The 26,021-nt window shown below is 43.3% G+C and overlaps 1 protein-coding gene across 1 annotated transcript; it reads right to left on the minus strand.

Moving 5' to 3' along the window:
- Window positions 1-664: 664 nt before the first annotated feature.
- Window positions 665-24,569, minus strand: LOC135907685 (A disintegrin and metalloproteinase with thrombospondin motifs like). The gene is made up of 14 exons (XM_070527000.1): window positions 24,475-24,569; window positions 21,147-21,319; window positions 20,420-20,509; window positions 16,426-16,552; window positions 11,854-11,907; window positions 11,651-11,769; window positions 11,386-11,457; window positions 11,168-11,301; window positions 11,037-11,086; window positions 8,721-8,829; window positions 7,134-7,286; window positions 6,670-6,820; window positions 2,273-2,392; window positions 665-764 (listed from the first exon to the last, which is right to left on the minus strand). The coding sequence occupies exons 2-14, from the start codon at window positions 21,201-21,203 to the stop codon at window positions 699-701; spliced, it is 1,302 nt and encodes a 433-aa protein (XP_070383101.1). The 5' UTR covers window positions 21,204-21,319; window positions 24,475-24,569; the 3' UTR covers window positions 665-698.
- Between the last annotated feature and the right edge of the window lie 1,452 nt (window positions 24,570-26,021).

A 26,021-nucleotide genomic window follows, 5' to 3' on the forward strand; every position in this document is an offset into this window, starting at 1 on the left:
AGGCAGCATCACACTACGTGCTGCTGTGTTGATTGAAGACCCAACGATCACTCGTCCACCTTGGTTGCGAACTGCTAGTACATCATCGAGACTACAGATAGAGCTACACTGATTATCGTCTTTTAAGCAACCGCTTTTCATAATGACGATAGGCGAGCATGAAGTGGCGCAAGTCCACATTTTCGTCTGATAACACGCGATTGCATTTAGTTTGAGGTGGGATCCCAGATTCTGCTTTATATAATGTTTCTATCTAGTTACTTTTTTCCACTTATATGATAAAGGCATATGTTTTTTCGTTAGGCTTGATCTGGTAGTAACTGCCGACCAGGTGATAAAACTTAGGCCTCGAGGTCAGCGATATGGCACGAACTCTGCTAGGTCGTGCAATTAATGTCGATTCTTATTATTGATCGAATGTATTTTGATCCTGCTGAGATACTATCGTGTGTTTAAAAAGAACCTCTGAATATGTGTCTAACGTTAGTACCTAATATATCCTATATGAACATGCAGTTTAGTAGTGTGTCAATATTCGGTACAAGTCGTAACATTTAGAAACATTTATTAAAAGGCAGCCCTTGAAAATAGACTATGCCATACAGGGTACACCGGTTTAGGACCATCTGACACGAATCAGGCATGGTTGTCAAGACAAAGCAAATTTAAGGGAATAAATTCGTTTAATGATACAATAATTAGTATGGTCGGTATTGCAAATGCTTCAGCTTCTGTCGGACGCAGTCGCCGTTTCTGCATATAGTCTGAAAATGTTTAAAAGAATAACGAGTTGGGTATATTTCACGACGAAATAGCAGTAAGTTCGATGTAGCATTTTCTTCTATTGTGTTCTAGAATATTCCACTCTATAATGCGCTGGTCATTGTGTAAACATTTTCCCGAACGCCATTTACCTGCGGTGAACCATAGTTTAAATAGAAAACGACAGTTTAAACCGAAATATACTTGATAAAACACAGAAAGACCTGTCTTGGAAGGAGGCAGATTGCGCATATTTGGAAGCGATGCGAGAAGGTACACAGGGAAATAGTGTTTCTATCTTACGGAAGATGTGCGAAAGTGTTCAGCTACTTAAATAACACATTTATCACAGAATTTTATAACGAATTTACCATTTCAATCACACATTTATTAACACAAGCAATCTTAACATATACACATGAATATTTGCTCCTCGCTCTGTGCATCTTCGGAGATGTCATGACTAGGTCATATGACTTGTTCTTTCTACATGCCCACGGTCATCAAATAATACCTTTAGGTAAGATAATTCTACTGCAACATTTAGGAAGTGTTCACCAGAGTAAAATATGTAAGAACACTCAAGTATACATGTAACATGCTTGCTCTTTACTATGACTACCTTAGGTATGAGTGATGTCCTTACAGCAAACATATCAATGGAAGTAGAAATGTTCGAAAGCTTTGTAACACGTTTTTCGTGTGCACCGAGAAAAACAAGCTTAGAAGCCTACTCAGAGAAGCTTGCTCTAGCAGTGAATTGAACGATTGAGAGAGGCTATGTTGTACACAAGGCTTCGAGTGGGCGGATATAATGCGTCTGGAGAAAATTACCCAACTGTGGCCTTTTTTCCCTCGTCACAGAGTTAACCGAATCGCTTAAAAAGTTTTCCTAATGCTCCGAGTCATGTAAACGCCGAACTGTGTTCACATTTTGACGGAAAAATAAGAGAGTAAGGGTGGATGTGCTGCTAAAATATAATGGGTCAAATAATCAAGGACATTAGTGATGATAGCTAATCACTAGTTCTATCCTTCCTTCATGGTGTTACACGAAGCGCGGAAAGTATTCGTCGTGGTGGGGGGAAAACTGAATGCACGGGAGGTGGTCGCTCTGCTATGGACTACGCATGAGCAAGGTTTCAACAGTATGGTGAAATACGGGCTTTGTGGTAAATTATTTCACCAAAAATATTCTCCGCGTCATATATTCGTCATGTTACTTGTGAGAATTAATGTGACGATGCGTTTCCGTTAGTGTAGAAATCGCAGCAGGGGATGGATGATGTGCGGCAAAAGAATAAATTATTTGAGGTAATATTGGCTTTCGCATAGAATTACCTAAGGAGCGCTAGAAAAAAAAAGTTATTTTATTTTACCGTGGTTCTGGTCTAAAAATATTGTCGATTGCTTGTGCACGTTTTTGTTTTTCAGTTTCATTTTTACCCTTCGATGTTATCTACACCTGCACAGTCACACACCCGAGCTCCAAAAGCAATTGTGACCATACCCCATTGTTTTCCGTGCAAGGAGAGTTGTCTGGCAGGAATGTTGGCAAGAAAGTGTCATAGCCATAAACTGACTTGGGCATGAAACACCTTCCCATGCAGTTCTCGTTGCCGTGGTAGTCCTGAAAATACAAGAACAGAGATTTCACTCTTTGGTATCGATTCTGCGGTGTCAAAGTAACTTGAGGTGTTTTGTTTTTTGTGGCAGCGCGGCAGTCACCTTTTAAGTAAGAAATTGTTTGAGTGAATGCGGCCTGCCGTGAGTTAACGCTCGCAATTTTCTAACAAAAGCTAGGCTAGCTGAATTTCCGTTGACATATACATACGCAATACGAAGCATGCTTGCCTGGTAGAGAATAGATGTTAGGAATCATTCGTTTGTTCTGCAGTTACCGGTAAATCCTGTTGCGACTTGTTGCAATTCAATGTGGAGTACATCGCATGCCATTGTATGTAGCTCTTATTCCCAGTGAGCCAAGTTGGCCTCAAAGAGATTCATTGAAGAGTAACACGCAACCAGCTGCACATACCCTTTTTGCCCAAGGAGCATATACCCAGAGGTCCCAGTGGCACATGTACGTTGGCCCACATCAAACTTAGCGTAATATGACATCAATAAAGGGTGGCGTATACTCAGTGAAGCATACGCTCGCGAACAGCACATATTTTTGGACTAGGCTGCCGTCGGGATCGGCCCAAAGAAATGGTCAGACAGTCCTTGCAGAAAACTGGACTAATCTCGCCATGAAGGCTTCACGTTTGGTCATGAATCCAGCACTTGGTCGGGGATCCTCGCGCTAAAAACAAAAATTATCTTGAATAATATCCCACGTGGCTTCTCAGTTTGCTTTAATCCTGGCGGCGCCACTTCTTTCTCTCTCAAACTACGGAGAGGTAAGGGTACGATTGCGCGTAGTGAATCGACAAGCCTGTGCCATGCCATAGTCAGAGACGCATTGGAACCGTCGGGGCTTGAGCCGAGACACGCTCTTGCGCGTCTTCTCATTTTCACGCACGCCCTCTTCCCTCAAATTTACATTGTAGAAAACATTTCTAAGATCTAAACTTCAGTATGCTTTGTCAATTTGGGATCCCTCTTTACCACAGCCAGCATACTAACGTGAAGCCATTGAAAACCTGTCTGCTCGTGTCACTATATTAAATTATTCCCGCATTGCCAGTATACCTGCCATCAAAACCAGCTTTCACCTGCTAGACCGATCATCAACAAGGAAACTCGCCCGGTTATCACTGCTTCACAAAATTTACTATACTAACCCAAAATAAAAAATGACATTTTACAACAGCCGCTTACATATCAGCACGAATCGAACATAACGTTAAGATACAATTGCCAAGTTGCCGTAGAAACCGTTTCTTCAATTCACTCCTGCCCAAGACATCATCCGAATGGAACCATCCCCTCGTCCCAGTCGAAATAAATCCACATCATTTGTTTTTGAGACTGCTGTCTCTAACATTGTATAATGGGTAACCTCTACTATCTGTAATGCCATGAGACACTGAGAGTATTTTAGATATATAAATACATAATATAAATACTGTGCCTACATGGTTCAGCTAAGTGTGCATAGGGGCGGGGGGAATATTGCTTTAACGTTGTTACTTCGCAATACGGCAGTGAGCATTCCTTGGACGTTTCCCACGTGGCCGTCCTGTCTTCAGCGCGCGCGCCCAGCATAGACGATGGGCCCCGACATAGACTTTGGCGCACAAACAAAGAGACTCACTTCGAAGCGAAGAAAGCCGCCGCCCTCCGTTGAAGCGGTGATTAGCGCGAAGATCACTCTACTTCAACCTGACCCTGACAAGCTGAACTAATAGATGAAGGAGGCCAATGTCGAAGAATACGGTGGGAACAGCGTTGACCTAGGATTTCTAGATTGCTACCAGCTTGCGCCAGATGCGGGGCCGAAAGTGTAACATAGGAGGCGAAGTCCGGTGGAACGGTGCGACATTTTGGGAGGGATTTCGCGAACGATTCGATAATTATTACCGGCCGAGATAGATAAATGAATGAATGAATGAATGAATGAATGAATCAATGAATCAATGAATCAATGAATCAATGATTGAATAAATAATTAATTAATTAATGAGTTTATTTCTCCTGTTTACAACAGAAAGGAAGCAGAAGCTAAAGGCCATGTGGCCTGACGGAGGCTTCTGCTCCCACAACAATTTGGCACGCCGGCCGTAGGCAGCAACACGTATCATACTGAAATCAACTGGAGAGTCGCGAGACAGAATGTTATTTTCGTGAAACAAAACATGTACACAAGAAATATGAGAAACCAAGAGGATACTCAAAGTACGATGCATTTTGTTTCAGACCAACCACAACCAGAAAACAAAAGAAACAAAACATTGACAATTTATACTGTGATTCTAATCAAACTCAATATTGTTCAGAATGAGCAAATGTTTGAATGATTTACTCGAATATTCTACAATTTCATCTTCAAAATCATCTTCAAAATACAGTCATGTGATTCCCTAGTCATATCTCCTAGGGAAGACGACTGTATTAAAAGCGGAGACCTTTGGTCCAGTGAGACGAGACCGTTAACGTGCCCTGATGGGGACTCAGGCATTCAATTTGTTCCTCCACACAGTGGCTTTCCGCATCAATCTGGAGACAGCCTTAATAAGGTAAAATAAACAATTTTCCTTTATTCATACTCCCGGACGTATTCATCAATGAGCTTGATGGATTCCAGGGCCTAACACCACCCCGAGCCACAACAACGTTGCACACAAGAGACGTCATCTACTATCACTGGTCTCACACCAGTGCCTCGGCTTCACGGAGCACTTAGTAATCGTCATATTCCAGATGGTCATACGCCCAACCAGCTCACTTCTGCCAATGCTAGGGCTAATGCCCCAGCATTATTATGCTACTAGTGGAGATTGTGATCACAAAAACTTCTAATGGCACCTCTAAAAAACGGGATGGCAACGAAGATTCACTTAGCCTTCTTGAGCCGGTCAGGTTTTGCTGGATGTATTGCGGTCTAACTTTCTCCTTTTCATTACGTTATCTAGTGCAGTCCCCTACGTTTGCAACAACCTATGTTTTTCCCTGCTTTCTTTCAGAAACTGTAGGCGTATCTTATATATCTCAACCACTGACCAGGTAACGCTCCCATCAACATTGAAAGGTAGTGCTTTTGAAAGTTGGAGAGCGAGAGAGAGAGAGAGATAGAAATCAAGGAGAAGAAAGGCAGGGATGTCAACGAGATGAGCGTCGGGTTTGCAAACCAGCACGGGGGGTATACTGGGTCAATATATTGCCATTCTAATAAATTGTGCTAATTCGCCTACAGATTGTTTCTCCAGAAGACATATCCCTCATTTCGCAGAGACTATTAAGTTCTATTTTTAAAAGCACTCGTTTTCTTGGATCTTCCCCCACGTTGTAGCATGTATGCGTATGTCCCTGTTTGGCCGTTTGTGTGTATATTTCTATCTTACCGTTTGTGTTAGCTTGAAGGTTACGTTGACACGTACCTCATACCAAAGTTATCTGCGGATATCACGGTGTCACGTTTTAGCTACCACACTACCTGAGACCGCACGGGCGTCTCTTGTCTTAATGCATCACATTGCCCAGCGATGACAAAACTGAATTTCAACAAAGTTATTTGCGGCGTTCATTAGTGGCAGCATTACTTATTTCAATATTTCTTGTACCATATCATACAAATCGTAGTCCAAATGTGCAGATGCTTTAGGAAAGTGCGTTTTCCTTCGCCTTTACATACACTAAGTTTTTATATTGCTTGGTCATGGGTTTCACTTGCTGTGAAATTGACACCAATTCGTCAATCGTCTGATCAAAACCGATGTCTCGATTTCTGTGTGCAAAATAAGGTGAATGTATGTCCACTGTTTTCAGCATTTCATTTTCATGAGAACGAATTATTTCAGTTTGACAATTAGTTGCCTGATTCAGGTCCTAAACGTTATTTATTCCATGAATTAGTGCTTTCAATTGCACATTTGAGGATTGCCAATCAGAGAACTACAAAAACTTCTTGCGTAGCGCACTATCTGTGAACAACTTTTGATAATACAGCCTCCTGCTAGGTTTCGGCTGAATAAAAGAAATTAGGTTTAATAAAATAAAATGTTGGCAGATTCGTTCGAAGATGTAGCGTTAGAGCTGATAAAAAGGTTTCAAATTGACTCGAGCTGTGCCTGACGGCAACATATCTTATTTTTCCTTTGTGCGTTTTCAACGAATGTGCGATCCTTGCAACAAGAATAAATCTCAAGCGAAGCGACGTAATCCAATTTAGATATATCCTAATGCGACATATAAAGACATTTTTATTATTTTCACTCTTTTATGAATAAATATTACATCACTAACCTTGATGAAACGGGTTTCTGCTACATTGGGAAAAGAGAGCTTGCATATCTGGTCTCTCGTCAGTATGTTTCCAACAAAGATCTTCACATAAAACTTCTTCTTTATTTTCCTCTTCGCACCGTTCGTGAGCAGGCATTTGCCGCGTTCGGACCTGTATTGAACGTAGTGTTGGAAAAGCAAAGATGCGACAAATCGATCAAGCCAACCATTCATATAAAAAATTCTTTCTAAAACTAACTTGAATGTCAACACTTTACCTTGTATGTCCCTGACGAACTGCTTTAAGTGCACAGAACGAACTATTGCACAAAGCACACTTGTGGAATTCACAATTGCGGAATCAATGATTGATTCATAGAATTAATTATTGCAGATTTTTTTGCGTTCAACCAGATAAACTGCTTCAAGTGAATCCTGAAATATTTTTTTAGAGGTTCATGCTCGCACAAAACAGAGTGACCTACCATACTAGCATAGAAATCATTTGGTTGCAACAGTGGGAGAACTTCATGCTTCTGCTGTCCGTTTCCAAGTAGCTCATGAGGAATCCATCATTCCAGGGGCAGCTCACCGAAGAATAGTAGCCACTAGAAGTGCCATCGTGGGGGCATCCTAGCCTACGTAACACGAAAAAGAGTGCCGAATGAAGAACGCCACCTGGGATCTCAAACAAGCAAGGAGGATTTCAATTGGTTCTTTCTGATTCCATAAACTTGCTATGCGTTTGTAACAAAATGCTAATAAATTCAGAAAATTTGGAACGCTCATTGAAATAAATACAGGAAAATGCTCACGCTACGCACGGTGGTAATTCCTCTACGCGAAGCACTGCTAAACTGACAAGACATGAGACCCACAGCAGACTTCAACGATGAACCGACTCCGCAACTGCTCAGCCAGTATGGCCAAGAAACGCGATACAGGGCTTCCGCTAAACATTGTGTTAAACCTTCAAAAACAAACAAAGCTATGACGTGAGAGAAAGTGCTTCAAACTTTTTTACCGCATATACATGTTTTTGCGCGCTACTAGTCTCGCGCGCACTTGCTACGAGACGTGGCGTTTGCGCTAAGAATGCCCAAGAAGAGCTTGGCGTTGGGAACGAGGAAAGCACGCCTATGATGGCGGCCCATCATTTGGTTCACTGGGCTGTTGCATTGTGAAAGCGAAGTTCAATGCAAGCAAGGGAAACGTTTTCTTTCCAAAACGAAACCTTCTTTGCCAATGAACTCACGAGAGGCAGCACAGCGCGCTGTCCCCACTTGCAGTTTAAGCGGAGAGGGAGAAGAAGCATAACATAACGGCGTTGTTTTGTTGGGTCATTTACATGGCCTGTCTTTCTTTTTTTTCCAAGCGAGCATTGCGTTGCATGACCTACGGACGCTATTGAAAAGTGAGTTCAACATTAGTTTTTTAAAAATATATATCACTGCTTCAGAATGGATCATTGTATGATCGACACGTGGTTACGCTCAAACGTTCACTGCAAAATGAACGGCAAGGCGCCGTTTATTCTGGTGTCTGTGTTGTACGTGAGCGTTTGGTTGATTGATCTACGTAAGGCAGTGTCAAGGGTCCACTGTGGTGAATTGGCTAAAAAAGTTGTGCAAAAAAGCAGGCAGCTCGTGTATACATATATTTTTTTTCTTGTAACAGTGTTCGCCTTCCTCTTGTATGTAATTTAAAAATAAATATTCTCCTCTGAAATAAACTCTGCCTAACACTCAGCAATATAGCATGTGGTAATGTCACTGATGTATATCATCTTTCGCTCTCTCACGCTCCTGCAGGTTTAACTGGTTCTTAAATTTCCATGAGCATTAAGGTAAAACCTACATGCCAAGCTTTACAATTTTCTTTCGGGAAACGTTAACAGCAATTACACAAACTTTAAGGATATGAGAAATTGCCAAGAGTAGAGACTGAGAGCCTATCATGTTAATTAAACAGATAAATGTTCATCAAGCGATATATCACAAGGATACACAAAAGCTTACAACATTATTGCATATTTTAATGAAAAGTAAAAACATAAATCAATGAAGTCTTACAAGTGTCCAAACTCATGGGCCAGTATACGGATTCCTTTGAACGTTCCCACAGCGTCTTCACCATAGCCGACTTTCTGCCAGCTACAGATACCCCCAATATATGCATAGCCTGCGCAAAACAGTGTAGAATAGCTTTTTCGTTGTCAAAATACCATCAGTGTAAAGTGCAAACATAGTTGATGCAATCAGTATAAGAGTCAGTTAATTCACGAAATAAATTGGGGTATCTATATTATAAGTATATACAGAAGGAGGTCCTTTTCTTACACCTAAATGACACCTAAAATATCTTTAAACAAATTATTTTTGTACAAATATGTCTTAGGTAGAATTTCACGTGTTCACGTTTTGCCCGCTGTACTGATCCAGATCCTTAGATTACAAGTATATGTGTTTAATGAATATTAACTATAATATCCCTAAAGCAATGATGCAGAAATAGTGCGAATATGCCAAATTGATTCCTTAGAAATTAATTTATTACACATCTACTGCTAGCTAACGTACAGAAAAATGATTTCCATCATCCAAACATGAAAATGTTACCATCATATACATTAGCACTATATTTCTCCCTATAGTTATAACCACAGCCATCGTAATGAAAGTAAGCGCCGTTTATTTGAAATGTAACTTTGTCTTCGGCTCTTGAGGGGACATTGATCATTTAGAATTGTACACTTGATTGCATTATTTCCCATTGGACGTACGTATACTGTTGCTGCTGTTACGAAAGGATTTATCACCACCGGACCGATTCCATACCCACACCTTTCATGTGGCACATCAATTTTAAATTGTGTGGCTTTACATGCCAAAAGCACTACGTGATTATGAGGCACTCCGTAGTGTTGTACTCCGCATTATTTCGACCACGTAGGGTTCCTTAACATGCATGTAAATCCATGTACACTGGCATTCTTTCATTTCGCCTCCAGCGAAATGCAGCTGCTGCATCCGTCACTGAACCACAATCTCCAGCTCCACAGCACAACGCTGTATCTTGGTGTCTCTGCTCTGCTTGTAAACGATCTTTTAGAAAACCTGATTCGCGAATCTCGTTTGCGGGTACCGGAATTAAGAGCACAGGATCTCTACGCATTTTTTGTGAAACCAAAATGTTACACTTACATTTTCCCTGGCCATGATTGACAGAGAGTCACCACATTTAAAATGCGAAGACTCATTACATTGAATAGAATGCGAAAAGGTAAGCCCAGCTTCGTGCTTATGAAAAACATACCCTCGTCTTCTTGGGGGAGGGGGGGGATTATGCGGTGAATCTCTACACTCTAAAATTACACCCTTTGAATTGTATTTTGCAACACAACTATAAAGGTCATCTGTCTTGTCCGCATTTGCTTTCTTTGATGCTGCGAGCCCGGTACTTCCCAGTAACGAATGGCATGCGCGTTATCAGCCTGACATAGCCTTGCCGACAGGAAAATAGCGGGCGCGACGTTTTCAAGAAAGGAAATGCAAGCAAGGCAGATGACGATTATTGTTGTGTGGCTAATATACACCCCAAAAGGTGTACCTTAGTCTAAGCTAAGGTACACCTTAGCTCAGACTAGGTGTACTAGTCTAAGCGTGTACACTCTAAGAAAAGTTTACGCCCTTTGGAGTGTATATTTGCCACACAACGAGAATCGTCATCTGTCTTGCCTTTATTTTCTTTCTTGAAAACGCTGCGCTCGTTAGTTTCCTGTCGGGATTGCTGCGTCATGCTGATAACACGCATGCCGTTCGTTACGGGAAAGTACCGAGCTCGCCGCGTTGAAGAATGGAAATGCGGGCAAGACAGATGACGATTATTGTTGTGTGACAAATATACACCCCAAAGAGTGCAACTGTTTTTAGAGTGTAGCCGCATTCATCAAACTGCACTCTTAAAAAAAATACACCCTTCGGGGCTTATCTTACGTACAACAACAATATTCGTCATATGTCTGGCCCACGTTCCCTTTCTTTAACGCTGCGAGCCCGGTACTTACCACTCACGAACGGCTTGCGCGTTTTCAGTGTGACACAGCATTCTCTAGAAGAAAGTAGCGAGCGCCGCCGACTTTTTAAGAAAGGAAACGCAAGCAAGGAAGATAACGATTATTGTTGCGAGACAAATTTGCACCCCAAAGGGTGCAGCCATTTTAAGAGTGTGGGATAAAACTAGACAGACATCTGTAGCCGCGCGCTGGCTGATTGTCACCTGATGAAATTTCACAAACGCTCATGTTGAGCATGATTTGAGGTATGCTGATTTGTTGCGAGGTCTGCACCTAGTTGCAGAATATCGCCTGCGCTTGCAAACACCCGTACCGAGCAGGTTCCCGTTCCAGCCATAATAGGTGTACTCTGCCATGTCAAGCCTGCGAAAAGTTACGAAACGCAATGTAAGCACTGAACTCGAAATCAAGAGTCAATCATGCATTTTCGAGTACGTTCCTCACCCGGTTACGAGGTAAACGCCGTCGTAAATTCCATATTTGTCAGGGTTCTTGTGAACATAGTCTCGCAGGCCTTGAAGTGAACGAATTCCTTGAACATAATTTCCAGAACGGCTCAGGAACGTCTCTACAGCTGGCTGCAAAGGAACACCACTGGTACATGGGGACACTACCAATGTAAAAAAAGGAAGGACACTAAACTGCATAACGGTGTTTCTTACAGTAAGAACTTCCATCGCACGAAACATGATTCTCACTGCTGGATCTGATACAGTCAGGTACCGTACATTCACCTGAAAATAAGGAACGTCATAAAAAAGCACTCAATGAATCAAACATTTTCTACGTGGTTATCGAACAGACTGTTCTCAAGATCTGTGATATGCCCTGTGAATGGCAGTGTCCTGCTACAGAGTTAAAGTGTTAGCTTTATTATTTTGCAGTAATAGTAGTCTGAATCTACCTGAAGATAAGAAAACAACTTACGGAGTTTAAAGTGATGATTAAATATTTCAGCAACGTGAATTCCGTGCTGAATTGCGCCCTGAGTGTGCTGTCCACGATGATCAATAATTCTGGATATATTATACTTGGTCTGGCGCTATCTTGAAAACACACAAGTGTTCAATAATTACAAGAGTGCAAAAGCGCAAAAACTTTTTAGAGCTGACCAGTCCTTTGAAACTTACTTTGATTCTGCCGTTCAGAGATGTTGGTCTTCGCTCTTTCTTGCTCAGTACCATCTAAAATTACACCAACATCAGGAGTCAACATATAAAAGCTTTGTTTTGTTTCAATGAGTTTCATAAATGATTTTGTATTTAAACATTACAACGGGATTCTTCAAAAGCGTAGCCCTCTAGCCATCAAGTGTATTAACACAGAACACTCTTACCTCTGACCAGCAGTAGTTCATCAATCAGTGGCACTCTGTGTGAAAATTCGGGAACTACTTGCACTTATGAGATTTGATCACGATGGGTACCTAAAAATTTGCTGTCTGCGCACTCTATACCTACCGACCTAACAATATCAACCTTCGTAAACAAGAAACTGCAGCAGCGTCTGTAATATCATGTCACCTTGTGATCCCCACCTGAAAGTTGAGTCATAGAATGAAGCTACCCCTACCTGCCTGATTCCGTGTGCCAGCCTTAGAATCGGCTTTCGTACTAGATTTGTCATAAGCACTAACTGTCGCGTTACATGCATGTCGAAGCATTGCGGTGAAATCATTGGGCCAATTAGACTTCCCAAAGCTGTCTCCAGAATTGTAGGCTTCAAGCAGGAAATAATAACGGAGACACGACATGGCGTCCACGAACAGCCACGTTATGCCAAACAGCGTGATCGTATACATGACATATATATATATATATATATATATATATATATATATATATATATATATATATGCCATCCTCATTTTCTGCTGCGAGGTTGGAAGCAAATTGAAGAATAAAAACGAGTTCTTCAACCCGTCTCCACAGTGCGAACGATTCTCAGGTCTCGCCTGCTGATTCAGGCATTGTAGTGTATCTGACCTCGGTCCCTATGTATGTATGTATGTATTGTATTGTATTGTATGTATGTATGTATGTACGTATGTATGTATGTATGTATGTATGTATGTATGTATGTATGTATGTATGTATGTATGTATGTGTGTGTATGTATGTATGTATGTATGTATGTATGTATGTATGTATGTATGTATGTATGTATGTATGTATGTATGTATGTATGCACGCATGCATTTATGTATGTATGTATGTCTGTCTGTCTGTCTGTATGTATGTATGTATGTATGTATGTATGTATGTATGTATGTATGTATACGTATATGTCATCTTCCAAGAAACGTGGTTGACGGCACATTTACGCACCGATTATGCACTCCTTAAATTCTTGTTGGTTGTGCTATCACCATTACTTGCTGGAACTTAAATTTGGTCATCATGGTGCACTTATCGAATTGCGGTTTGCGTCCGCACGTGACACAGTGAGTCGCAAAGTGACTTTCATGTTCTCGGTATACACTACTATCATGGTCACCCGCCGTGGTTGCTCAGTGGCTATGGTGTTGGGCTGCTGAGCACGAGGTCGCGGGATCGAATCCCGGCCACGGCAGCCGCATTTCGATGGGGGCGAAATGCGAAAACACCCGTGTGCTTAGATTTAGGTGCACGTTAAAGAACCTCAGGTGGTCAAAATTTCCGGAGTCCTCCACTACGGCGTGCCTCATAATCAGAAAGTGGTTTTGGCACGTAAAACCCCAAATATTATTATTATTATTACTACTATCATGGTCGAGCATGCCACTGTCTAAGCCCCAACCTGCCTGTCCAATGTACCACATGCCGCATGATAATAGGGTGTGACAGACACGTATTGCATATGCGACATATTTATGTATATGTTTAACTTTATTATGTTAGTCGCTTTTCTGGTTTCACGTGTTAAGGGGCCGATAGTGTACCACCGATGACCTTGTTGGTTTTATTGCAATTATCATGATTTGCCTACTTCACACGTTTGGAATTTATCCATTCATCTATCTATCTATACACCGTCGTGTAAAAAATCCGAAAGTTTACATCAGGACGCTAGCTGCTTCTGCTGCCATCTTGTTGACCCTCCGGAAGCCGTTGCCAGTGACTCCGACCGCTGCGTCCTGTCCATCTCCAACTTTCTTCACATTGCCGACAGGCAGCGCTGTGAGCAAGTTCCACTGACCATAAGGTATCGTTTGGGCTCAGCAACTGTTGATCCTTCCCTCTGCCTACTCTCTATTCTCTAGACGGAACTTGCGTCCTCGTGGCACTGAACCCTTGTTGGTTGTTTGGGGCACCTTCAATGCACTTTGCTTCAATGAGTGCATGAGACGCCGAGAGTGCGCCGCTTTTTTTTTTCTGGCCCTAGCTTTACCGTTTTTTTCCGCCAGTACGTTACTGCTTGTGACCTGTGCCAACAATGGAAGCTCCCTCGCATGACTTCAGCAGGGCGTCTACAACTAAACAATATACCCACCGAACCATTCCTTCGCGTGGGTCCCAACCTGTTCGGCCCTTTCCCGATGTCGATTACCGGCAACAAATAGATTGCTGTTGTGACTGAATACGCTGTGCCCTTACGCGAGCCCTGCATGCCAGTTGCGCTACAGACATCGTAAAGTTTCTCCTGCACAACGGCATCCTACAACACTGCGCTCCACAGCAGCTCCTCGCCGATCGCGGGCGTTACTTCTTGTCTAAGGCCATCGACAATAATCTCCGCTCGTGATCTAATGAGCATCGAGTAGCCACATCCTATCTGCTGAGAAACAGCTGTACAGAACCACTTAACAGCATCCTTATCTACCTGCTATCCATGTACGTTTCCGCAGATCATAGGAACTTGAACGTTGTTCTGCGACAGGTCACCTTCGCGTATAATTCGGCCTGTCATGACATTGCTAGCTACTCACCGTTTTAGCTACAATTTGGCCGCGATCATGCTTTTCCCCTGGAAACCATACTTCCCCGTGGAACACAGTCGCCTTCCAAGGACGCTCGCGATACAATTACAATGGCAGCACAGGCTCGTCAGACTGTTCGTGCTCGCCTCACGTCATCCCAAGTTTCCGAGAAGTCCCCTCGCGATAGGCATCACAGGGCCGTCAAGTTTTTACCTGACACCCTCGTACACTTAGGTCAGCACTTGGTCTGATCGACCTATCAGAAAGCCTTCTACCGCGTTACTGGGGTGCCTACCCAATCCTACGACAGCTTTCAGCTATTACCTATGAGATTGCTCCCGGGGACCCCGGACCATCAAGTACAACCAAGAACCGATGTTGCTCATAACACTCGCTTGATGCCCTACGAGCGAGGTGTTCCTGGGTCACATTAGCCTGCTACCGGAGAGCGCTCTATCGCAGGCAGGGTAGCCTCGTGATAAGGGAGGCTAAGACGGGCAAACTAAAGACGTTGAGTACGAAGCGTGTGTTGTTGCTGCTGGCGCTTCGGTCGAAGCGTTTTAAGAAGTCGGCTTCAGCCTTCTGTGTTCTTACCTGCGTTCATTACCAGCATTTGTGCTTTCTTTCCGCCTCACAATATCATAAAACATTATTCGTTGTTGAGCGGAATCATACCTGCCTCATACATGCTCCGGTAACCTTCTGTGAGTATTTAATCACGCTCCACGCGCCCACTTCATGGCGGCACCGCTAGGTGGCACAGCGTGTACAGAAAGAAGCACAAGAGAGTAAAACGGTTTCCCATAGGCCTCATGCATTACGTCTCGCTGCGGCGGTCATGCGGTGTGACACATTATTGCTTAAAAGCTAATCGGATTAACGTCGGCACTCACTGTAAGATGGGTTGTGCCGATAGATTTACAACCTTAGAATGCGTGATTTGTATGACACCAATGACTTTGATTACGTGACGCACACTTCCCGCATAAGTGATTGCCCCGAATGCTAAGCTTTAAGTGAAAAACTTCATGACACCTTCTACGGGCAACTCGTACGTTAAAACCAAAGGTTCCAAACACTCTCGAAAAGCCGGAAGTGCGTCGCCAACCCGATCGTTAAAGCCGCTATCATTTTTCGGGCGTATAATTGGCAATCGTTGACAAATTTGAATATTTAGGCAATATGTGACTTTTGGAGCTTCTGATGCAATTCTGTGTCAAAGTGAGCAAGAGGGTATTCCTCGATTGTCTAAGTACGAAGTGCATTATAACTACGGGTAACTCCACTAAATACAGTGCTTTTTAATGCCTCAAAGCTCTATAGAGGGCCGGTTTAATTAAGCTTAATTTATAGTTACCTGAACAATGGCACTCATGTTGTCACTGCTGTACACTCCTAATTCAACGCATTCACCCAATTGATTCAACTCAATTGCTGTCGTGATCGTGTTGAAAATTTCTTTGTTGAACATTTTACACAAGACCATCAGCTAGTTATGACGCTTCCGAATGTGTAACTTTTGATAGATGCTTTTTTTACGGATAAGACTAGGTCGAGAAACTTTCAACGTTGGGGTACAGTAACGGTCATCAGCAATGTACACGAATGAATAGGAGCTCACGGAGCCAGTGCTTTTGCCATGTTTTATCCAATCAACAGCTATCGCCTCCCGCCACTTGTCTCCAAGAATTACGTTGCAAAACCATTCGAAGTTGACAACAAGTTGCAGGTGAGATATTCATCTCTGTAGCATTTTCTAATCAATTCACAATATACAAACACAGACTTTCTTTACAAGCATCACCTGTTCTCGCGAAGACTCCTTCATGGTCTTCAATCTTGTAGATAACATGTGGCACATCCCCTACTCCTGCCGATCTTCCTTGACCCTTGACTGGCTTTATGGCAAACTTGGGACCGAGTACACCCTCCTAATAGATTTCAAGGATAATTAGCTGTATTAGCTTGTTTCTAGACCGTAGTGATTACACATAACCATGGTACCTCGCCAGTTTCTATAGTGACAATGAATAACCTTTGCACAATACTTGCTAGCAGTACTTAACACCATGATCCGGTGTTTCAGTGGCGGTTTTATTCTACCAGAAATTTACATTGGATATAGTTCATACATATTTACATGTATACAGAAATTTTTACGTGCCCATTGGCCATTATAAAATATTACTAACCCCATCTGTACTTTTTGGTGAAGAACCAGAAAAGTAAGCCACGCAATAAGCTAGAAAGAACAGAGGCACAAAAATGATGGAAACAGTATGAATGAGCTCCGACAGAACCATTGCCCAGGATATATTGTAGCTAAAAGAAATATTGTGTGACTGCTTATAAGCAAGGGTTGAACGTTTGATATATAAATGCATTGCAAGGCGTTCCCTGTACGCGTTTCACATTGGCGGTTGTTTATAGTTACCTATAAGCACACAGTTCTTGTGACGCGTGATAAATACCTATATAAAAGTGTGACAAGAAAAGTGATATTTTAAAAGCTAATTGATTGGTCACAGTATTCCAAAGCAATACCCGTACTATGAGAGACGCCGTCGTCACGAGCTATGAATTAATTTCGGCAACAAGGGTTTAACCTTAAGCTAAATTTAAGCACACAGACGCATTGGTAGTATTTGTTGCCTACCAAGAAGATTAACCTCCGTCTGACCTCAGCATATATTGCAAAGTCAGCCTGATTGATCTCTTCTAAGTGGTCATCATGAGTTATGAGAAGCCAAGAAGCTGTTTGTTGGCTTCTTACGACATAGCTTTAGCTAAATAATACGGTTTTAAACTGCTAAATACCTCTATATTTCATTTTTTCACTGGTATATCGCGGTAATTCACTCAGCAGTAATTTTTGCTCTCATACTATTATATGTATTTCCTGAAAAATAAAACAAGACAGGCCAACCTAATTATCGGTTCCGGCTCGCTTTCGGCCGAGATTTCTACACTGAGGTGTTATACAAGTAAAAATATATAATACAAAAAGTTCCCTGGTATTCTCTTTTTGTTGAAATTTTATATTGTGCTTATTTTAGACGAAATTTGAACTTCGGAAGTTTTCCTGTCCCCATGGTTGGCGGTTTGACAGCCCTTTAACAACACTTCGCTTTACTGTATAATGACTGTGGTGCTTCAGTCGCAAAACGCGTGCGTCCCCAGGCCTGTGCCGCAAACTTCTCAAACACACAAGTGCTCGACTGTGCTGCGCAATGACAAGGCCAAATAATAAAAAAGGTTGTCTTACTTTCACATGTCAGAGAGCGCGTCAAAAGTTGAGGATCACGCGAGAGTTTTACCTGAGTACTGTTTTCCTGGCGTCCCGTATTTTTCCTGACGTCACAAGCTACAAGCTTCCGTGAGAAATATCCAAATTACACCTTACCGCAAGGGGACAATAGCAACAGTGCACATGAAATATTTACCCCCAGTATCCGAGTGTAAAGGGGTGAAGCAGGGCCGATGAGTTCTGTGCGCCATCACTATCAAACCCTAATGTCAATGCGTTTATGGGTAGTTGCTTCAACGCCCTGTGTTGAGGTGCAGTATGGTGTGCTCTAAAATCCCATAAGAAACCACCAGATCGTACACGTCCCTGCCCCCTCACTTATAAGCAATATAGGACTAAAGGCATTCCTGGTGCTCCATACGAAGAATATTATGTGAGGAGCGATTCCAGCATGGGCCCGCGAATTTAATTTTTCATTCCACCAGCTCCTAATTCAGAAGTCGAATTTAACTTTCTAGTTAAGATTCTCTCTGAGGCAACTTCTCGATGAGCGACCGGTTGAACACTTTCTAATCTTGCTTCACTGTCACTTGGAAAATGCCCTTTCATGTTGAGGCGAGCCTAAATTGACGAAATGTTCTTGTTCCTTTGTGAAGGGCTGCACACCAACTGCGTAAAAAAATGAGTGTTTCCTTTTGAAATATGATGGTTAGCGGCCCACCGCATTATGATGCCTTTGATGCTGTATTCTGCCCAAGAAAACAGCGACTTCGGTATTACAATGTGGAGGTAACATGTCGCCTTTAAAAACACAAATGTACTTATCGAAACATCGGCTCCGGCTTTCACATTGTTCTCGTTTTGCTGAGTGTGGAGGCTAAGGGCATTTGGAGACTGGCTTAAGAAACGGGGGTATAAAAAAAATGTGAGGGCCGGAACACAATAAGCAAACTTTGAAAGCTATAATCTGGGCTACTGATGCCTTCTGGCAGATGTGAAAGGCAGAAGAGGTGAATTAAATGTTTAGAATAATATTTGACATTGCGTAACACAGTCGTGTTGAAACGTGCTTCCGTGCTTTCTCCTTTAGTTCCACCCTGTGCGTTCCGAAAGCATAAAACATGAGAGCCATTGTGCTGTCACGTGAAGCGCTTGTATAAGCCCACCCTGTTGTCGTTACCTTTCCTCGGCTGTCATTTTTTGCCTCAGCTCCCTGTTTATATAAAGAATTGACCACTAGCCCAAACTAACGTTTTATTGTTTGTACACAGCTATGCCGTGTGTTATGTAGGAGACAACTACAAAAAATTGAATCTTGTATAAAACGCAAGCAAAAAAAAACGTGTTGATAGAAATGGAACGCCTGCAAGGATACGTGGACAAAACGCGCTGACTATATTTTTTCTTGGGAGAACTCAGCGGGAAAGTTACGACGGGAAGCACACCAAAACTCGGTGTTCTGCCGTTTTCATAGAAAAATGCCTTAATTCTATAGGCGCTAAGATATGTCTGGGAGTAGAAGTCTTTTAGAGTTCATTTAAATAATTGTACTTACCAATGGAATAGTATTAGCCACTAAATTATTGTTAGGCAGTCTTTTCTTCAAATCTGTCACTTCTAAGTTAACTTTACTTCCCGATGTGGCCCATAGCCACACGAACATTTTGAACACGAAACATAACATGTTGGGCAAGTAGAGTTGCGGTTCACTGAACGTATGGTAACTTTTGTATTATGTTCTTGCTAGGCCATATTTCATGTACATCAGTAAACATCACCAATATATCACGTCACAATTCTTTTCAGCCAAAGTACGTTAAAAGGCAACAAAGAAAGTAAATATCTATGCTTTCTTTGAAATATAAGGTAGGCGTGTGAAAAATTCTGAAATTTTCAGCAGACTGACGTAGCTACATACTGAAAATAGTTTGTGTATGTGACTCATTACGAAACTGATATGTTCAGGTCGACTTTGAATGCGAAATTGCCTGAATTGCCATGTCATTTCTCACGCTTTTCGACAACTACATACCACTAAACGCTTACCTAAACTTGAGGCAAACTTCAGTTTCCTTACTTCATTTTGTGAACATATTGTTCAAGTAACGAAGACAAGTATGCATGGAATGCAGTTGAGGTGACGGACTCAAATCACATATCTGGGGGGGGGGGGGGGGAGGGGTATTCTATAAGAGTTCACCTAGCGGACTGTCCATTTCGGCCGCTGCTGATTGGATGCAACTGTACAAGCGTGGAGGAGACGAGCGGCCCCAGCCAATCAGCAGTGGCCCAAATGGATTGTCCACTAGGTGGACTCCTACAGAATATCTTTCCTGCACAACGATTAAGTTGCGTAAGCACACAGAGAACCTATAAAACTACTCAGCCACAAGCTGGCAATATGGCGTATATTCTGCAGTAGTCAGATTCCCCAGATTATGTTTGGTTCTGCTGCTGATACGGCTGGTCATAAAATCACTCAATGTACGATAATTACATCAGAGGTATGCCTACAATTAACCCAAAGGAAATTATACAGCATACATCGTACCACTTCTAATCCATTTTCTTCGGACACAAATACGGATGCGAAACGATGTGGGTCATGATACAGGTCCTCTTCCAGGGCTTGTCCGTCGAGCTGTAATGCATAAAGGTATGAAATTTTACCCTGTGGGTATCGCTTCATTCATGACTGCCTTGCGAAAGCAATAAAATAAAAGTACCATTCTTGAACGCATTTAACTGTGCTCTGACACGCAATATTCGTTACTGGGACTTCAGCAGACGATTCACACAAAACATGCGAATTTCTCAGCTCACTTGAACATTAACTTGAACAGCTATTGCGAGAGTTCAGGTGCAATCTGCCAATGATAACGAAAGTCGCACACATCTCGACGTGGTATATCAGACAAGCCTCATGGAGAGAAAGTAGCCATTGGAAATACGTGACGCAACAGGACTGCTGCCACAAGAAATTTGACCTAATGCTTTACTTGGTGTCTTCTGAGATTATCAGGTTGAAATATATTTCATTGAACGTATTGAAGGAGCCTAATATGTGTTTTTATATACAACAATTCAGCCTGATGTTTAGCGAATACATTTCTGACTAGAACGTCAAACGCTGTTCTGTGTTTATTCTGAGTTGAAGCTAGTGTATCTAAATACTAACAACAGCACACTACTAAAACGGCACGACCTGCCTGACATATAAGTAAACATGATTTTCCTTAATTCCTCAAAGCATAAAGATCGCATCTTTTGCGACTTACGTAAGTGTGCTGCATAACATGCCCTTGATAAGTCCGGAGTAAGAACTCATCGCTCATGACAAAACTCTTTTCCAAGCTCAGTGTGAGAGCATCGTTTATCTTGAGAACCTTTGTCCCTTCGTCGTTACGACTCTCAAGAAGTTTCGGGAAGACCAGTGTCTCCTCAGCAGGAACTGAAAGGAACAACGCAAAGTTGTACGTCACAGTCGGTCATTTTGTTGCGTTTATCATTCTATGGAAACAAACCGCAACTTTTTGTAACTGCATGCCTAATCATTTTCTATAAAAAGCGTTCGACCATAACTTCTGTCTAACCTGTTTAACCATAAGAGTGCTAACGACCACATGGTGGTTTCATTGCTGCCAGTGATAGTGTGCGCTACCTTACGGCACTACAACATGGTGCGCGCTGGTAATGGGGGAGTTCTCACATTCTTCATTCGTGATCGCTAGTTCTTTGAGATATTGAGCATTTTGTAGCAGCGTTCCTTACCAAAGATAAACGCAGACGCTCTGTGAGTTACGAACTGGTGCTTTATAAAATGGCTCTCAAAATAACGTCCTTGGCTCTCGCTTACGGGTGAAGCACAGTGGCAAGAGAAGCGGCACCCATAACACATAGTGCAGCGTCGTGTCCTAAATAACCACCTCCTAAGCATACTACACGCATTCCTGGATTGCGACAAGGATCGGTCCTTCATAAGGGTGCTTGAGTCACGTACTTCATATTCAAAATGGTGCAAGAATTGAAAATCTTATATATATATTTAGGCAGCTTCAACGTTGGATTTTTAGCCCCTTCTATGAATATAGTGACACGTGCTTTACTATACTGTTATCCTTTTAATACGATCGCAGATCAAGGACAACTGAGCAAGTCGACATTTAGGCTCAATCGTGTGAACTATAAGTATTAGTGAAAGCTACCAAACCGACTACTACAGAATTGTTTATTTGTGTACAAAAGGGTCACTTTGTGAAGAATATTATTTTCTGTTAACGGAAAAGTGACATGAAACCGTCAGGAACGACACAATTTGCCACCACTTTCTCAACCCGCCGCTCTCCACCTAGAGATATTAACATGAGGCCATCGTTAGTGATTTGTTCATCCTTTTTTTACGATGACCGTTTCTCAAGCGCTAACAGCCTCCGTTATCGCTCAGCGCGAGGCGCCTTGCAGCCGCGAAATTTTATATCAGGCACAATTTTCAACGGCTGGCTTTGGCACGCTTGGCACAGTTGGAGACAAGTAACCACGATGCTATGCACACAATCACAGCGTTATCCCGCATCATTTCAATACCAAGCTCACAGGAACATTCCCAGCTTAACCGAATTGCAGAACTAATTTTGCAACGCGAAATTTGCTGAATAAATTAACAACCGTGGTGTCAGCGCGCACAGCACACATTAATACATCCCACTCGATGACTGGCGACAACAGCTGTGAGAACGCTGGCCTCAGGAAACGCGGCAGCAGCAAGCGAAGTAATAGAGAGTTTTAGCCCAGCGGGTTTACGGCCAGCGGTGCGGAGCGGGCGAGCGGAGACGCGACTGCGCATGCGCACTATGCTGAGGAGGCCAGCGGTTTTACGGAGGAGCGTTTACGCCGGCTGGAAAGCACTCCCCAGCGGAGGGTATACGCAGCGCGCGAGCGTGCGTAAGCGCGCGCGGGCGTGTATGGGAAATGCAAGACGGCAGCCGCGAACATGAACGGCGGCAGTTCTACATCGACGACGGCGACTGCGGCGCTGACCTGTACATTAGTACTCAGTACAATATTAACAAATAATGTACTGAGAACATGTATAATACATCTTTATTCAACATTTCTTGCATTATAATATCAAGCGTAATTCAAATTCATTTCTCAGTAACTCCTATTCGGACCACTAGTTGGGGCAGCAGAGCGCCCTACGCACCTTACCATGCTCTTTACTCCGCTCGAGTGGGTGAGTGATCCGCCGGGCTAAAATTCTTTTTTCGCGAGCCGGTCCGCTGGCGCAACGGAGGAGACCGCGAGCGGAGCGAAACGTAAACCCGCTGAGCTAAAGGTCTTTAATATTAATGCTGTATATCACTTCAACGCTAATCGAGTGTCGAGGACACATGGCACGCGCCAAGGTACGAACCTCGGACCTACCTAGACTCTGCCTCTAACGCCAATCGCCCTCAAGATACGGCCGCGAGACCTCGCACAGCCACCATACGTGCAGTTGTAGCCGGAGATAACATCGCCCTCCCTCCCTCCCCCCCCCCCCCGGCCTCGCAACATTGTGCGCCTCGCACGCGAGAGAAGACGGCGCGGCGCGCTTCCTCTACGCTTTCCTCCCTTTCGTGCGGGCGAGAATTAACCGCTATCGCCTAAAATCCCTTAAACTTCGTAAAGTAGTGACACTCTTCTCCTCCGCGTTCAGTCCTCCTCGTTTCTCCTCTCTTTCACGCTCCCTCCTCGACCATGGCGCCGCCTACAGTGCTCGAGCGTAGCAACGGCGCCAACATGTGCTCCTCGCCGCACCCTAGACGCTTCTCGAGCAAAAATGGCGGTGATGCACGGCGCGAGGGACCACGTGATACTATTAGGCCAATAGCGACGCGGCGTCGGCCTCGGCCAGAGCGCGTGAGGAGGAGGCGGCATTCTTCAAAGCCTGGCACTACCTTACGAAGTTTAAGGGGCTTTACTATCACCGGCTCCCCTCGCACGCTTTCACTCGCACACAGAGCGCACGGCGCGTGTCGACGGTATGATCTCCGTTGGACATTATGCGGCACCTGACGGCGACGCCGGCGGAAGAAATGCGCTTGTAGTGACCATGTAGTTTCTATCGCAGTAAAAGAAATTTTTTCCGCCTGTCGTTCCGTTGCATGCTCATTTTCAATGCGGCTCTTCGATTCACAGTCGGCCCTATCCAATGGCTTCCTGGGAATTCACCCCCATCCCAACTAATGAGCCAATGAAGTTACAACGCAGCGATACAACGAGTATTATAGGCTAACACCATATCATCGATGCATAATGCGCTAACACCTGTAAAATGTATACGGATGCTGCTATTCTACCACAGGGCGGGATCACATCATTCCTCAGTACTAGGCATAATTTCATCAGCGGTCCCCAGCATTATTTATCTACGGAAGCAAGCGCTAAAGTAGGGTAACTTCAAACCATCTACGACGCTGTGCAAGAAGCCACATCTAAGCTCACTATAATCAAACAATAACATATCTTCGATGATTCTTTAGCGCCAATTCAAGAATTCAAGAACGTTTACAAGGCGACGCAAATCTGTGAAACGATACACACAATGAATAGTAAAATGGTTACTTGCGTCAAGGTACACTGGATTCAAGGCCCCGCTGCGAACACTCACAACATTGCGGCTGACCAGTAGGAGCACTGCCCTCCAAATCCAGATCTTCCGTTTATTCCTCTCCCACCTCAGTCCCTAAGGGCCCGTACATGGTCGCTCCGCCCGTCCGTTCCGCCCTCGTCCGGTCGCGAGCGGAAGCTCGAAAGGCGGAAGGTGTCGCAAAATTCGATGCACGCTCAATCCGCACGAGCGGAACGCACGCGCACTCCTATTGGGCGACGCGGCCTGTTGACAGCTGGCAACCGTTCGGCGGAGCAAAGGTGTTCAAGGTTGGCAACGACCCTTGACAGCAGACGACACTGGCATATTTTTGCAGATCTGATTTCAAGTTTCCGCGTTCCGGTGAAAATGCGACTCTAGGCTGCCACATTCTGTTCTGCAGCCATATGTGTTGCATTGGCACCGTCATCCTTCTTCGAAACATTGCACAGTCGTCTTATCTGCGCCACCTTTTACAGATGTATTGCAATCGCACCACGTCGCAGCACGCGACGTATTATCGGATGATTACTTTCAGTGCGCGCTGCCTTGGCTGGTTGAACAAAACCTCTCTAATTATCCAACGTGCTGCGTTCTGCGTCACGCGAAACTGATAGTGTCGCCGGAAGCGCGGTGGCGCGGTTTCTGTAGTGCTAGTGACAGCTAGCAAGAATACGGAACACACGCACATCTGTCGCGGAATGCATTTGCGTAGGTCGCCAAGACGCACCTTTTGACCACTGAGCACGCGTGTGAGGCTCCGAGTACAGCTTGCTGATACGCTTGCTCGTGCTTTTTTTTTTCACTCTGCCAATTTAAGAGAGTGAAGCAGTTGGATGCATGAAATGCCTTTTCCTTAAATTATTTGCTCAGCGATGACTGAAGTTCTCACCGTGTGCAAAAAAAAGGTTATGCATAAGTGGTTAACTTCATGCAGCAAGGAATTGAAGGTTAAGCAGTGAATGTACAATTCATTATGACTGGCTTAAAGCAATATGTATGCATAGCAGTGACCTTGTGCAGATATATGCATACTCATGAGATATGTTTCCAAGGGGAGTACTTATTTGAAAGCATATAATTTACATTGCTGATAAGAAAACTTATTTTGAGTGAAATCAAACAATTGCATTCTTTCTTGCTAGCCTGACTACCCAATATGTTGCCACCTTACTACTTAACATACCTAATTTAACATTTCAACAATGTACAAACATACCAAAGCGCACAAAATTAAGCACTACCTTGACAGGCATGCTCCCTCTCTCACCCATGGCACCAAACAAGGATGTTCGACTTGAGATTGTTTGATACTGTCGGCATCATACATGCGTGTTCTATTTTGATTGCTCTACATATAAAAAATAAGCTCTAATCAGGTTATATGAGTTAGTTGGGCATGAGCTGCATGTTGTTTATGTATTTATGAAGTAACAACCTTGCTAGCTCATGCACAGCCATATTTTAGGAAAATGAAAAATGCATAGCATAACACAAACAGCTGGCCAGTGCCTGTATTTAT

This window comes from Dermacentor albipictus, chromosome 10 (assembly GCF_038994185.2).
Source record: "Dermacentor albipictus isolate Rhodes 1998 colony chromosome 10, USDA_Dalb.pri_finalv2, whole genome shotgun sequence".
NCBI classification, from domain to species: domain Eukaryota; kingdom Metazoa; phylum Arthropoda; class Arachnida; order Ixodida; family Ixodidae; genus Dermacentor; species Dermacentor albipictus.